General features: G+C 32.8%; 1 protein-coding gene and 1 long non-coding RNA gene across 2 annotated transcripts; both read left to right on the plus strand.

The window, feature by feature from the left end:
• Nucleotides 1-4,392: 4,392 nt before the first annotated feature.
• On the plus strand, nt 4,393-5,755 carry LOC145958287 (uncharacterized). The gene is made up of 3 exons (XR_014434028.1): nt 4,393-4,678; nt 4,757-4,799; nt 4,946-5,755. It is a non-coding gene; the product is annotated as an uncharacterized LOC145958287 (long non-coding RNA).
• Nucleotides 5,756-6,509: 754 nt separating this feature from the next.
• Nucleotides 6,510-8,177, plus strand: LOC145958286 (serine carboxypeptidase-like 42). The gene is made up of 5 exons (XM_083075179.1): nt 6,510-6,585; nt 6,895-6,980; nt 7,133-7,414; nt 7,508-7,638; nt 7,830-8,177. Exons 1-5 carry the CDS (start codon nt 6,513-6,515, stop codon nt 7,924-7,926), a joined length of 669 nt encoding a protein of 222 aa, XP_082931305.1. The 5' UTR covers nt 6,510-6,512; the 3' UTR covers nt 7,927-8,177.
• Nucleotides 8,178-16,371: the final 8,194 nt, after the last annotated feature.

The raw sequence follows: 16,371 nt of genomic DNA on the forward strand, positions 1-16,371 counted from the left end.
AATTTTCTTTTAAAATAATCATGTTCTGTATTATTTTTATTTTTATCTTTAAATAGAAAGGTAGAAAATATGTAGGTTTATTTAGTGAAATGAAAATAAATATTTGAATTTTTAAATAATTAAATATGTTAATTATTTTGAATTTAGGATATTTATTCGAACACATAATCATTATCCAACTTAAGAATTACATCAGTAAAATATATAAAATTTATATACATGATTGAAGATTATATAACTAAGATTTTGGATACACATTAATGATCAAGTTCATCATTGATATTTGATGCTAGTTGAGGACAGTTTGGTCTATTATGACCTTCAGCCCTACAATGTCCACAACGTTATTTTTGTTGACACTGTCTAATCCATTTCATTTCTTATACGAGTTTATTTTAGACGCCCCTTAGCAAACAACATAGTTTAATCAAGGACAATGCGAGATCCATTGGTAAGATGAATGTTGTCATCACTACTATCGTAACCCGAAAAATTTTTATCTTACGACCAATTGTTTAGACTACCTTTTTTTTGAAAAATCTCATTAATTAAGGAATGCCCGGATGCCAGACTAATCTTCAACTAATAGTTTTAAAAAATGTGAGTTCATGGAGTCGTCACCAATGTTTTACTCAAAACATTGAAAAAAGAAAAGATTTTGAAATTAAAATAAAAGCCTTCATAGCCAAAATTGGGTTCGGGGGTCGGTTACGTGTAAGGAAGGTATTAGGCACCCCTACAACGCCCTAAATTAGTACCCTATGATGAAATTAATATAATAATAATAATATTTTAAATATCTTATCCCCTTTTATTATTTAATATTATTTACATGACGAAAAATATCTATTATCTACATGATTATTTATTGGTATATAAGAATTATAAATAAAATAAATAAAGTGATAAATAAAGAAATAAAATAATAAATGAAATAACAAATAAAACAATAAATAAAATAATAAATAAATAATTAAAAAGAATAAATAAAAGAGAAGAATTTAGAACTTCTAAAGCAAGCCTTTTTATAAGGGAATCTTCCTAAATGCGTGCGGGGCGTGTTTTTGCAACCCTTCGCTCTACAAAAAGGTCACTATCACTCAAAGTTTTATATAGAGAGGGGGGAAGCTATGCAGCTCTTTTTCCTTAATCCCTTGGCCAGAGGGTTTCTTACATAGCCAACTAGGAGATAAAAACATAAGAGAGTTATTTGACGTAAGACTAAATTTTATAAAAATACCATCTTTTCCTAGGCACTATGCAGGACCTCTAGAGTATTCGTTAACCGCCGGATCGTGCTGTTTTTTTTATAGTATCCTCACAATACATTGATATTCAATTTCAACGTTTGGATCATTGAAATTAGGTTTGTAGTAAGAGATACAATCATAACAAAAACGTTGTCTGGTATAGGATTCATATTTTCCAGCTGCAATGCGAGGCCTCTAGAGAAATCATTAACGTTGGATCATGCTAAAACTTTGATGATATCTTCTTAAGACATTTATCTTTAACTTCAACAGTTGGATCGTGAAATTAGGTCTTTAGAGGGAGATATTATTGGAACAAAAAAAACTGCCAAACGCAAAATTTTCTGGAAAGTAGAACGGGTCGTTTTGGTTTCAGAACGGGCCGTTCCAACATTGGGAACGGTCCGTTCCAATTTAGGAAGACTGTTCTGCACTCCAGATCGGTTTTCTTGAGTTTTTTGGGCCTTTCGGAGCCATCTTGACCCATTTTGGTGCTCTATTGGGCCCTTAGGGGCCATACGTACTACTTTTTTTCAACTACAGTGTGAGGCTTCTAGAGAACTAGTTAACTGTTGGATCATGCTGGAATATTGATGATATCTTCTCAATACATGATCTTTAATCTCAACGGTTGGATCGTCAAAATTAGTTCTATAACGAGAGATATTATAATAACAAAACAGTTGTCCAACGTGTTGGGCCCCTCAAGGGTTGTTTGTCTCACTCTAGTATACCTTTGTCCTTGGTTTGGGTACTCCAGACAAAATTGGGTGTCTACAACTACCAAGTGGGTACCATTGCCCAGAATATGCCTTTTTAATATATGCATTTGAATAGGAAACATCAACAAAGTTCAAGGGATCTATGCAAGCATAAGCACATGCGATAATGACATGTGAACATGGATATCTGTAAGCTTGGAAAGCACCACACTCACATTTTTGTTCATTAAGAATTATTATCCATGACCACCTCTTTGTGTAATTGGATTGAAATTTTCTTCCAATTCAAATCTGGTGGCCTCATAGTCATATTTTCAAACAAAATGAGATGTTGCCTCCTCTTGATTGTTTTACATAGCATCCATTAACTTTTGGCAATATTGTTGACCAAGAGCAAGCTCTACATTGGCTTGACCTAACATTTGAACAAAATACTCAACTAACCTATCATATGTGCACTTTACAAGAGTTGTTATTGGCAAGTTATGGGCACCCTTTAAGATCTTGTTGACAACCTTAGACAAGTTTGCAATCATGTGATTGTATCTACGACCTTCATCATCATGGGTGAGGCTTCATTTTTCTAGCGAAATACCATCAATCCACCAACTAATTTTTGGGCTTATCTCACAAAATTGTTCAAGCGTCCTAAGAAGGTTATGTTTGCAAGTTGTGTAGCTTGTCCAAATTTTACAAGAAATAAAAACATTAGGTAATAGGATAACATATTAATCATCTTCATTATATACAATCAAGAAGTGTACGCGTAAAATTGAAATAATAAATATTTAAGTCCCTAAATAATGAATAATCAATTAAACCCTAAACAAAATATTCTTATCCTCCTACATGAAGATCAAATAATTAAAACCATAGAAACAAAAAGTTTTAAACTTCAATTTAATTTGCTAAAAGATTAATTTCATATAAATTAAATTATATAACACATAACAAAATTAATTCCAAATCAAAACTATAACTAATAACTCTTCTATTCCTCACATCAACATCAAATAATTAAAACCATGCAAAATCACAACTATTCACTATTTTATTTCTAAACACTTAAAAAATCTAAACTCCTAAAAATTTGATTCATCAACAAATTTTTCACACAAAAATCTAAAATCTAAAATTATACATGAAAAAACAAAGTATTGTTATTTTAAAAGATTACAAAAAAAACATACAGTTTACAATAATCTCCTTCTCCAAAACAAAACAAAACAAAAATTTGAATCATTAACATCATCAACAAATTTTCCACATAAATAAATCTAAAACCGAAAATTGTACATAAAAAATCAAAATATTAATATTAAAAAAAAACTTAGCTTCTCTTTCTTCACATAACTTTCCTTCTCTAATTTACCACTTTCTCCTCTTTTTCTCTTATCTTCTCTCACACTCAAATTTCTTCTTCTCTTTTTTTCTTTTTCTTCTTCTCTCACGTCCTTTAGTTCTCTTTTTTCTTTTTCTACTTCACTTGGGTCCTTCCCTTCTCTTTCCTTTTTCTTCTTCTTCTCTTCTTCTTCTCACTCACTCACTCACTCTCTTGGAACTTAAACTACTAGTCGGGGGAGGGAGGGCAACAAAGAATGTCATAGGGCCTGACATTTTCTGTTCAAACACACCCTACATAGAAAACGTCAGATGGGCTGACGTCATCCCTTCAAACTGTGCACACTACATAATGAACCTCCACACTACACGAGCACCAACCTGCTTGCATGACGAACCGAGGTGACTATGCTTGAAAATGTCACTAGCCCAGACATTTTTGGTTTAGTGCATGGAAGGCGTCACCATGCCTGATGCTTTCTGTATCTAGGCTGCTTCAACACTGCATGAAGTGGCCATGTAGGGAAGACATCAGTGTGCATGACGTTTTTTGTATCATTCTTTGGCATGCATGTAAAACGTCTGACGCAGTCACGTTTTGTCAGTGTCCACATGTCCAAAACAATTTTGTTCAGTAAATTAATCTCCAAATAATTTATTTTAAAAATTTTAGTTTTTTATTTTAATTTATTAAGGTTAAAAAGCCTCTTATGTGAGTAAAACGACCTATCAGTTACTAGAAAGAAAAATTACAAACAATAATGTTCCATCAACCAAAAAGCATCAAAATTATAGAGTTCAAAATTCCTGGCAAATGTTTTCTTCAAAGTTTCCAATTATGACCTTGTTTTGCCCTTAGAAATTCACTACAAAAAAATTAGTTAATTAGTGGCGGTTTTTTTTCGGCGGTTTTAATAAACCGCTACAAAATGATATAATTCTAGCGGTTATTTTAACCGTCACAATGACATCTACTTATTAACTCTTGTCACCACGTATACAACTTAATTAAAATATACTCTGATTCTCATTAAAAGAATTAAAAGAATAAAAATAAAAAAGAGTTAAAGAATATAAATTCAAAATAAAAAAATATCCTAGTACCTTCTGCTTCACTTCAACGCATGCTCTGCTTCGTCCGTCAAACCTTCGCTTCTTCTTCTTCCGTTAAACCTTCTGCTTCACTCTCAAATTTCTTTTTCCATCAAACCTTCAGCTTCATTTCACGGTCAACACAGTCGTTCGTGAGCCAATTTGCGATGAAAACATTTAACTAAGTGTTCAATTTGGGGTTAGTGATTTCGCAAGAGCTTTTTAAGCTTTCTCTTCTCTACGCTGTTCTTCGATCGATTGCTTCCATTTAAGGTGAGTTTTCGATTCATATCCATTTTGATTCCCTATTTTTTGCTTTGTATAATATTTCATTATAATTTTTTTGTTCAGAGGTTTTAGGTGGAACAAATTTTTCAGAGATTACAAATTTGAGGTAAGGGAATATGAATGTTCGTTATTTATTTTTTAACGTTTTGATTTGAAATTACAATGTTATTTGCTTTTTGAAATTTCGTGGAACTCGTTGGTTTCTGTTTATCCGGAGAATGATTTGTTGTGTGATGCTTTGGAGGTGTTTAGTGTTATGCGGAGAACAAATTTGAATGTTCGTGAAGCTTTTGGAGCTGCATGAAAGAAAGAAAGAAGATTGGATAAGAATATCCACTTCTATATGAATATCCACTTATAAGTATCAAGTACATTCATTCATGGCTATTTTCATACTGGCATCAGATGCTTTAGATAGTTTTTTTTTATGCAATAATATTTCCACATCTCGTGCAACACATTGATACTTCATTTTCAATCATTTCCTATTGGATCTGCAGGTGCTTTGCATTGATTATGTGGGCTGGACTTAGTTACTTCTATACCTGGAAATGGACTTTAATTATATACCTTCTTTTTTGTCTATATAAATAATATCATTATTGGAGAAAATTCTAATATATAAATAATATCATTATTGGAGAAAATTCTTAGAATTCTTAGAAGCATGTATAACTCTGCACTTAGTTTATTGTAGTAATCAAATTACCAAATCTCCTTGCAAATTAATAATGATATTTTGTTATAATCTTACTGCAAAAGTATAAGTTGCTAATATATTTCTCAGCTATATAGCAGTTTTTGACAATTTTCTCCTTTTGTGCAGAGGATTTTAACTTGAACAATTTTGAAGATGGAGTTTTATCATTTGTTTTTATGATTGAACAATTTTTGTTGAGCAGTTAAACAATAGTACGTACCAAATATAATAATTTTCTTATGTTTTATATATTCTTCTCGTGCCTATCATGTGTATGAGGATGTGCAAGGGATCAAAGACACCTTGTCAATTGTGAAAGGTGTGTTGTTGGATGCTGAGGAGAAGAGGGAGCAGAAGCATGGGTTGCGTGAATGGCTCAGGCAGATTCAAAACATATGCTTAGATGCTGAAGATATATTGGATGGATTTCAGTGCCAAAACTTAAGAAAGCAAGTTGTCAAAGCTTCAGGCAACACCAGAATGAATGTAGGCCACTTCTTTTCTTCCTCTAATTCTCTTCTTTTACGTTTTAAGATGGCTCGTCAAATCAAATATATTAGGAATAGATTGGATAAGATAGCAGCTGATGGCAACAATTAAAGAACTAGCTATACCAAGTATCTAGGCTACTTGGAAAAATAAACATTAAAGAAGCTCATTGGCATATATGTTGCAGAAACTAACTCAAACAAAATAAAAAGGGACTACTACTTGTTGGATTCTCTTTTCAGTATCATTTTGATGTACACATTGGCATCAATTGATCCCTGTTTCCAACTTCACATAATGGTTTTGGGTTATTGTGATTGTTGTTGTAAACCGATTCAACTTCAAGAAGGTTTCCCTTTCATTCTTTCCTTTGTTAATTTGATTGAAGGAATCTCAATTTATTGGTATCACATGATATTCGGTAAATACATGGTACTAAGGACTTGATTTTTTATTAAGCAATATTTGAGTTTTGTTGGAATTGAAACTCTTGCTTAGTGGGTACCTTGAATATCTGTTTGCATATAACGCCTAAACCTTGAATGACGCCTATATATAATAATTTCTTTTTTCTGTTATGCTGTAGCAAAAAGAAATATCTTTTTGGAAGCCAATGATATGCTTCTATTCATGCTGAAATGGTACCAGAAGTTTCCTTCTTACAGATCAAGGGAGTTGTTTCTTACTGGAGAAAGCTTTGCAGGTCAAAAAAATAATGATCTTATCCCAATTTTAATGATTTTATTTGTTGAATTGAAATTCCCAAAACTTGGTCTCGAGTTCCAAAATATTCTATATAATATAAGCTGACGTTATTTAGTTAAGATCAAAGCTTTTATTCTATTATTTTATGCACATGCAGATAACTTGCATCATCATTCTTAACAGGGGACATGCTATGAAATTATTGCCCCAGTTTACTTTACTTTTCTTTTCCTTTTGGAAAAGTGTTTTTATCAAATTATAATGATAATATATTTTTGTTTATTACTAACATTTAAATGTTGTACAGGACATTATATACCACAGTTAGCTAATGCTATTTTGGACCACAATGCTAATTCAGCTGGTTTCAAATTCAATATTAAAGGAGTTGCTGTAAGATCCCTTTCATGTGATATCTTTTTGGCATTATTTTACTCATTTATTTTTGCGTTGCTTTTAGACTAGTCTATGTTAGACTAGTCTATGTTATCGTACCGCTAATATTTCAATTTGAAAGGTATTTTTCCTTGGCTTTCATTTGTTAGATTGGAAACCCACTTCTGAAACTTGATCGTGATGCACAAGCAACTTATGAATACTTCTGGTCACATGGAATGATTTCCGATGAAGCTGGCCTTGCCATTACGAATGATTGCGATTTTGATGATTATGTTTTTTCAAGTACACAACATAATGTGTCTAAATCATGCAACAAAGCATTAAACAAAGCAGAAAAAATTGTTGGCGATTATATAAACAACTATGATGTGATTCTGGATGTTTGTTATCCATCCATAGTTGAACAAGAACTAAGATTGAAAAAGATGGTACTATGCCCCTTTCATTTCTGTTCTATGAATATTTTAAAATGTTTTTTTTAATAAAATTATAAACTAATTAATTTGGTTACTATAATGCAGGCTACGAAAATAAGCATAGGTGTAGATGTCTGCATGGATTATGAAAGTTTTTATTTCAACCTCCCCGAGGTTCAGAAGGCTCTGCATGCAAACCGTACCAATCTTCCGTACCAATGGAATATGTGCAGTGGGTAAGTGATTCATATTTTGGTGTTCTTACTGTATGACATGGCACTACTATCATGTGCCTATGTTGGAACTGGAAATGTTCTCAAAGTATTTATGAAGCTTCTTTTTAAAGAAACCTCTGCTACATTCATCTATGTATATTATTTATTATGCAGCCTTTTATGTTTATAATTATTGATATTCTTCCTTGCAGGTTCAAAATCTCTTGGATCATTGTTCACAACATCTTGATAAAGGTGAGACTCACCAAGTCCTGCAGTGCTTGGAATTGCTGTGGTAGCTATGGCTGAAGATTTAGGACTTGACATCTTCTATAGTATGGACTGAAGTTGTTTGATGATTCTTTACAAACATTATGTAGGTTCTTGGAAACAAGTATCAAAGAAAATTGCTTGAAGTAATAGATGCTAAGCACTAAAACTTTCATTTTATAGTGATTATAAGGTGCACGCATTTGTATGGCAGAGGTATAATACTCTGAACTCATGTTCTAAGTTAAAACTTGTTTTCAATATCAATGGGTGATAAATTTGATCGGTCTTGTCAAGTACTTTATCGGGACAATATATAGTTTCCCAAATGCATTTTTTTTACGATTTAAAACTGTCAAAGTGTAAATAAGTAAAAAAAAAAAACAATTTTCTGGCGGTTTAAAACCCCCAAAAATGTTGAATCAAGCAAAATTTAGATGAATTTTTTAGCGGTCTTAAACCGCCAGAAACTGTAAAACAAGTAACATTAAAATGCATTTTCTGGCGGTTTTAAACCGCCACAAGGTAATTCAATTTTCTGGCGCTCAAAACCACCGTTTACAAAATATCCGCCACAAACGGTTTTTGGCGACCGTGGATCTGGCGGTTATTTGTGACGCCGGTAATGCGATTTGTGGCGGTTTTTAACCGCCAGAAACTACCAAAATAACCGCCACAAATCGCACATTTTTTTGTAGTGATTAGACAAAAGTGGCAGTAAAAAAATAAAGTTTAAATATAATTTTCATTCATATAATTTATCATTTTTTTACTTTTGATTTCTATATAAAAAAGTTATTATTGTTTCATCTAACCTTTAAAAATGCTTGAAAAATAGCCTTTATTATCTTCTACCATTAAAATAATTCTAGGTTGCAAATGTGATAAATATTATATTTGTTATATTTCACTTTATCATTGTCACATAAGTAAATTATTTTTAAACTTTTTTAGACAAAATTTCAAAATGGATTTCACTGCACTCTCAACCTCATGACTGTGCTTCCTTTCTTCGATCCAAATTTGACATTGCAAACCCTAAAAAGAACAATCCAAACCCCTATCTTCCAATGAGGAGCAACTATTCACAACCACGATTTCAACAACGAAGCAAAGTTCATTGCCTCTACAAGGTTGCCATTGGCTACCACTTCACCATAGAGAAGTTCGACCTCATGCTTGACTACTCCCTCATTGTGCAAGAGTTCATGTGGCGCATGAGCTTTAACCACTCTATTGGCATTACTGCCAATGTTGCCTCCTCAAGGCTTAAGAAAATTGTGCCTCAATTGTCTCAGATCATTGCCACCTACTGCGATCATTACAACAACAACGAGCGGGACACCTCATTGGAGAAGGAAGGCCGATGGTCCAGTCCCACCACTGATGATAGCTAGGATACGATGTTGCATAGTTCAAAGAAGGTGCACGTGAAGAGTATGATTAAGTAGCAATAATGAAGTGTGTTTTATAATTTTGTCTAAAGTTTTTTTAAAATCAATTTGCCTATGTGGCAATGGAAAGTGGAATATAACAAGATATAATATGTATTATGTTTGTCATAGAATTTTTTTAACAGAAGTTGATGGTAGGGACTATTTTTGAAATGTTATAAAATGTTAAGGATGAAATAACAACAAAAATATTTACATTGAATAAAAATGAAGAAAATGATAAATTACAAGGACAAAAATTATATTTAAGTCAAAAAACAACAAATTTGATGTATAAAACACCTTATATTTCCAAACATAAATGTCAGTTTCACATTACAACCACACTAGCTCATAACTTTAATATTTTTTATCTATCCCACCACACATGCTCTCGAATCAAAGGTCTATTGGTAGAAGAAAAACTAAAAGATGAATAGTAATTGGTCAACCAAGACCACGTATAAGACAAGATTTGTCGGGTAATGACTCGACAAATCATTGCACTTTGTATAGTACAACACTATGTAGTGGAATACATAAAGAATATACTAAACTAGAGTTATCATGCAATTGTACCTTGACATTCATGCAACATATATATATATATATATATATATATATATATATATGTGTATGTGTGTGTGTGTGTGTGTGTGTGTGTGTGTGTGTGTGTGTGTGTGTGTGTGTGTGTGTGTATGTGTTGGGGGGTGAAAAAAACATAAAAGCCTACCTCCAATCAAGTGTCTTTATACACAATCGTTGTATCAAAGTAATATAATAAAAACAAGGCCATTTCCAGCATGGTCATCCACCAAGCGTGTCCTTCAACCTAATCCTACCTTACTTTTATATCAAGTATGATCATTATAATTGAACAACATGGAAAAATAAGGATAAGCTTGTGAAAGAAAACAACATATCATCATATATAAAAAAAAATAAGTAAATTATAGAAAAATATACATTTTCAACAATTTAGTTTTGTTTCAACTTAAAAACATTACAACAACCTTAATAATACCCACAAATTAACAACTGAAAATCAATCAAGGCAAATAAATAAGCAGCTTATGAACAACTAATAAACAACTGAACAACTTAAAAAATTAATGTGTTGTCATGCATATCAACTTATGGAGATCTCCTATAATTGAGGTTAGGAGTCTAAGTTGCTTGCTCCTACCGAACCAGAATTTAACAATAGGATCCTTTTTGGGCTTGCTAGATTAACAAAAAATTTGGATGCCAATGCACAACGTAGCGTGATTTCTTTGATTTTGCCACTTACACTAGAAAAGTTCAGTACTATTATCAGGGATATAACAATTTGGGTGAGTCTATGACAACCTTAACATGCATAACTAAATGAGACACTAATGCATATGTTAGTAATAACAATATGTATTATATTTGTCATATTCAAAACCTTGGTGGGAATTGCGAACGCGCTTCGTCTGACTTAACACTAAGCCTATATGGAATTAGCCCACCGACTACCCTCCAAATGTTGCACACCCTTTTGGTACTTAGTTAGGGACTTTAACCTTCAATCTTGTATTTAACCCAATGGCCACTCAATGACAAATATGGTTCGGCCTCCACCATACTATTTTCAATTGAAAAAACATAGAAGAGACAAAAACTTTCCAATCAAAAGGCAATTTATTAACCAAAGGATTTTTAACTTTGATCTCTTTGAACACCATAATTTATATCCACACAAATGAATATTTTTATTTGAAAACAACTTTTATCTCCTCTAATTTTTATGCTACTTACAACCTAAAAAAATGCATCACATGTTCAACACAATTTACAACATACAACTTAATTTCAAAAAACATCAAACAATAAACAACCACTACAAGAAAATCGCAATTTAATGAAGGAAATAGTCCCTCACTAATCCTTTTCCATTTAGCAAGGGAGTCGAGAGGGATAAACTTATCTCTCTATATGGACCATGGCTCTACCATGGTCACTATTTGATAACACAAATTAGTCTGCGAGTGAAATTGCAAGAAAGATTTATTCATACAAATATTTATAGTTTAGGAACAATTTAACACTTCACTAATTAAAGACATTTTAAAAGTAGTTAATGAGTAATCATTTCTTGATTAATTAACCACTTTAGTGGTCAAGTTTTTATTCTAATTAATCCTTTTTTTTTTAATTTAAGCTCTCAATGATTTTTAAATTTAGGTATTTTTTTTATTCCTTGTTCTTGTTTGAAGCACTTTTTCCTTTCTCCTTTTAAGTGCAAGTTGTATTCCATATGTTAGTTGATTATTTCTTTGTATTTCTATGTTAAAATATTAGAGCAACTAAACATAAAACTTAAACAATAAGATGAAGGACAAAGAATCGATTTTGGTTATCTAACACATCCCTTTACATTTAAGTCTAATTTACATGAAAACATGAACTAACTAATTTCCATATTTTCTAATTTTTAATCGTAAAGGCCCTTACATGGTTGAAAGGGAATACAAATCATGTAAACTAATCTACTAAAGTTAAGCCTATCCGGTTCAAAAAGAAACACAAGAAACACCAACCATAGAAGAGAACCCGTATGGAACATAGCAATTTAATTAAAAAAGAAAAACAAGAACCCAACATTCAATCTCACCTAACTGGTACACATCTCACATAGTTCTTATTATCTCTGGCAGTTAAGGTTTGAGCACTTATCAGTTCTTCGAAGAAAATGTTGATTGTGTTAGAGGATTTGGACAACACAAGAAGGTTCTCAACGCAAGGGTCTATATGAGCAAGAAGGGTTTGGATGACATAGGAAGGGTTCTTGATGCAAGAAGGATTCGGCAACAAAGTGTGTTTTCATTTTTTTTGGGGAAAGAGAAAATGGTAATGGCGAGGGAATTTTATTTTATGAGTAGAGGGAACACAAAAATGAAAAAAGGCACTTAAATGTTTTCTTGGGTTCTTTCCTTTTTCTACTCTAGTACTTCAAATTGTTAAATATAAATATATTAATCAAATTTAAAATAAAAATTAGTTATTTATGAATAATTTTAAAAATAGAAAATTAAAAGATAAAAATAAGGGTAAATTTATTTTCGTAAAAGTAAACACCAAATTGTGATTATCAAAAGTGATATCATTTTTATTAATAGTATATATAGATGCTAATATAGATTAAATATAAGTATTTTTTTAAATTATTTAATTAAATGAAAAATATTAAATAAATTTATATATTTAAATGAAATTAATATCAAATAAAGTTAATAATAAAAATAACATAAAATTTATAACCAAATTGTATATAATTATGAAAAAGAATCTAATATAATGTAAGATAATAATATCATATAATACAATAATATTATCATCTAATATATATTTTTAAAAATAATCATATTATACACAGTATTATGCATCAACCCTTATTTTGTTAGCAAATGATTAGTAAATGTTGATGGAACCATCTTCTCTATGAGAGTTTTTTGTTGGTTCCTTCTCTTCTTGAAGTTTAAGGGATGATGATTGAGACCTCTTTAAGGGTGAGAAAGTGGCAAAAATATGGTGGAGGATGTGGTGACGCAAAAAAATAGAAGGAAAGGAGATGGGTGGTGTTTTGAAGCTCTTAAGCTAGCTCACTTCACCAAGTGTGATGAAGACCAACGTAGGGAGACCCAAGCTCACTCTAAGGTAGAGAGGAGAGGAAGGGGGCCAAGAGAACCCTAAGTGACTAAGGAAGGGATGTTGAGGCACAAAGGCTCACTCAATATCATAAATGTCCAAAGTGGCTAGGTAGATGCCTAAAGTACTTATAAAGAGAGAAAGGGCATCTAGGGTTTCTTGGAAGCATTTGATTGAAATTTTCAAGTCCAAATGCACCCTAAATAAGCCCAAAAGGCAGCCCAAATAAAATGACTTTCATCTCTCCTAAAAGACTAAAGCACCCTTAGGCCTATAAAAAGAAAGAAATGGACTTTGACCTCAAAAATCAAGGTTTAAGTCCCAAAATAAATCCTAAGACTAATTTTACCCCATAATACAAACTAAATAAAAATATAAAATAAAATCCTAATATCTAATGTACCCCAAAATACAAGGGAAAAATAGGAAAAGAAAGCAACAAACTAAGGAGAGGGCTCAAAATCCACACACATGATGATCATGGCTTTTGGTGTGGTGTGTTCTTCATCTTCCTCCACTCTCCTAGCCATGGACCTTGTGATAGGCCCTATATGATGCTTCAAGGATGGTCCTCCATCATCCCCTCTTTCTTGAAAAGGATTTGACCTCAAATCTTCAATCTCATCCATGTCATTAGTCCTTACAAAAGGTGCAAGATCACAAACATTAAAGGAAGAACTAACTCCATAATCGGAGGGAAGGTCTAGGATGTATGCATTGTCATTAATCCTTTTAAGAACTTGGAAATGACCATTTCCCCTAGGGCTTAGTTTGGACTTCCTTTGAGTAGGGAATTTATCCTTTCTCAATTGAAGCCAAACCTAATCCCCAACTTCAAAGGTTACCTTTTTCCTCTCTTTGTTATTATACTTGGCATATTTTTCAATTTGTTTTTCAATTTGGCTCTTGACTTTCTCATGCTATTTTCTTATAAATTCAGCCCTAGATACTCTTTCTTTGTGGTACAAGGAAGTATTATTAGAAAGTGAGAGCAAGTCAAGAGGGGTAAGGGAATTAAAGCCATATACAACCTCAAAAGGAGATACGTTAATAGTCTTATGGACTACTGTATTGTAGGCAAACTCTATATGGGGGAGGCATTCATCCCAAGTTTTCTTGTTCCCTTTTAAAATGATCCTTAACAATGTGGTTAAGGACCTATTCACTACTTCAGTTTTCCCATCGGTTTGTGGGTGGAAAGTAGTGGAATAGACAAGCTTTGTTCCTAGTTTTTCCTAAAGAATTTTTCAAAAGTGACCAAGGAACTTAGCATCACTATTGGACAAAATAGTCTTGGGTAACCCATGCAAATAGACCACCTCTTTGAAGAAAAGTTTAGTGATATAACTAACATAATTTACTTTGTGGCATGGTATAAAATGAGTCATTTTACTAAAACAATCCACAACCACAAAGATAGAATCAAATCCCCTTTGGGTCCTTGGGAGACCAAGCACAAAATCCATACTAATTTCAACCCAAAGGGAGCTAACTATAGGAAGAGGGGTGTAAAGTCCATGAGGCATTACTCTTGATTTTGCTTATAAGTGATACACTTGTAGCAATGCCTTTGAACATCCACTCTTATGTGTGGCCCATAAAATTTAGATTTTAAAAGACTTAGGTGTTTATCAACACCAAAATGGCCCATGAGACCTCCCTCATGACTTTCCTCAACCAAAAGTTTTCGAATGGATCCTTGGGGTATACAAAGTCTTCCCATTTTAAAAAGGTACCCCTTAAGAAGATAGAACCCATCAAAAGGCTTTTGGAGGCATTTGGTGAAGGTGGATTGGAAATCTTGATCATTCTTATACAACTCCTTTATATTATCGAATCCTAGAATTTGAGACCCTAAGGAAAAGAGTAATGAGTGTCTTTTAGATAAAGCATCTGTCACCACATTATTCTTTCCCTTCTTGTATTTAATAATATAAGGGAATTTCTCAAGATATTCAATCTACTTGGCGTGTCTCTTGTTTAACTTCCCTTGCCATCTAATGTACTTAAGTGATTCATGATCGGTGTGTATGATAAATTCCCTAGTCACTAAGTAATGCTCCCAAACTTGGAGGGCTCTAATAAGGGCATAAAGCTCCTTGTCATAGGTGGGATAATTCAAGGTGATCCCATGAAGTTTTTCACTAAGGTAAGCAATGGGATGACCTCCTTGAAGTAACACGACACCTATGCCAAAACCATATGCATCACACTCTAGCTTAAAGGTTTGAGAAAAGTTTAGGAGGGTTAGAATGGGTGCATTGGTGAGCTTTTCCTTAAGATCATTGAAAGCTTTATCTTGGGCATGACCCCAAATGAAAGGAACATCCTTCTTAACAAGCTCATTAAAAGGGGATGCAAGTGTGGAGAAGTTTTTTCTAAATCTTCTATAGAAGCTTGCTAAACCATGAAAGCTCCTCACATCTCCGACACTTTTTGGGGTGGGCCATTCTTGCATGGCTTTTATTTTTTTGGGGTCAACTTGCACTCCCTTTTTGCCAACTATAAAATACCAAAAGTTCACATTTTCTTTACAAAAGGTACATTTCTCTAAGTTGGAATAGAGGTGGTTGTCCCTAAGAATTATTAATACCTCTCTTAAATGTCCAAGATGCTCACCTAAGGATTTGCTAAAAATTAAAATGTCATCAAAATAAACAACTACAAATTCCCCTATGTAATCCTTAAGTACAGATTTCATTAGAACCAAAAGGCATCATTAACCATTCATATAAACCAAATTTAGTTTTAAAAGCGATTTTTCACGCATCACACTCTTTGATTCTAATTTGGTGATAACTACTCTTAAGACCAATTTTGGAGAATATAATGGCCCCATGTAATTCATCCAACATATCATTTAGCTTAGGGATTGGGTGCCTATATTTTATGGTGATGTTATTGATGGCTCTACAATCCGTGCACATCCTCCATTTTCCATTTTTCTTAAGCACCAAAAGAATGGGAACGACACAAGGACTAAGACTCTTTTGAACCCAACCCTTATTCAAGAAGTCCTCAACTTGAGTTTCTATCTATTTGGTTTCTTGGGGATTAGTCCAATAGGCAAGCATATTTGGTAGACTTGCACCCGAAATGAGGTCTATTTGATGCTCTATTCCCCTTAAAGGTGGAAGTCCACTTGGAACCTCTTGAGGGAATAGATCATCAAATTCTTTCAAAAGTGTTTGGACCTCTTGAGGTAGAGACTCATGTTCATGACTAGCGGTAGTGAGTGTCTCTTTTAAAACAAAGAAGGTATAAAGGTTGTTCAAGCAAAAGTGTTTTCTTAATATCACTTTTGAGAGATAAGTGACTCTTGTGAACAACTTCTTTAGAGGGGACACTTTCCTTTAAACTTGATGCCTCTTTTTCCTTT

Source organism: Cajanus cajan, chromosome 5, assembly GCF_000230855.2.
Source record: "Cajanus cajan strain Asha chromosome 5, NIPB_CcT2T_4, whole genome shotgun sequence".
Lineage (NCBI taxonomy): Eukaryota > Viridiplantae > Streptophyta > Magnoliopsida > Fabales > Fabaceae > Cajanus > Cajanus cajan.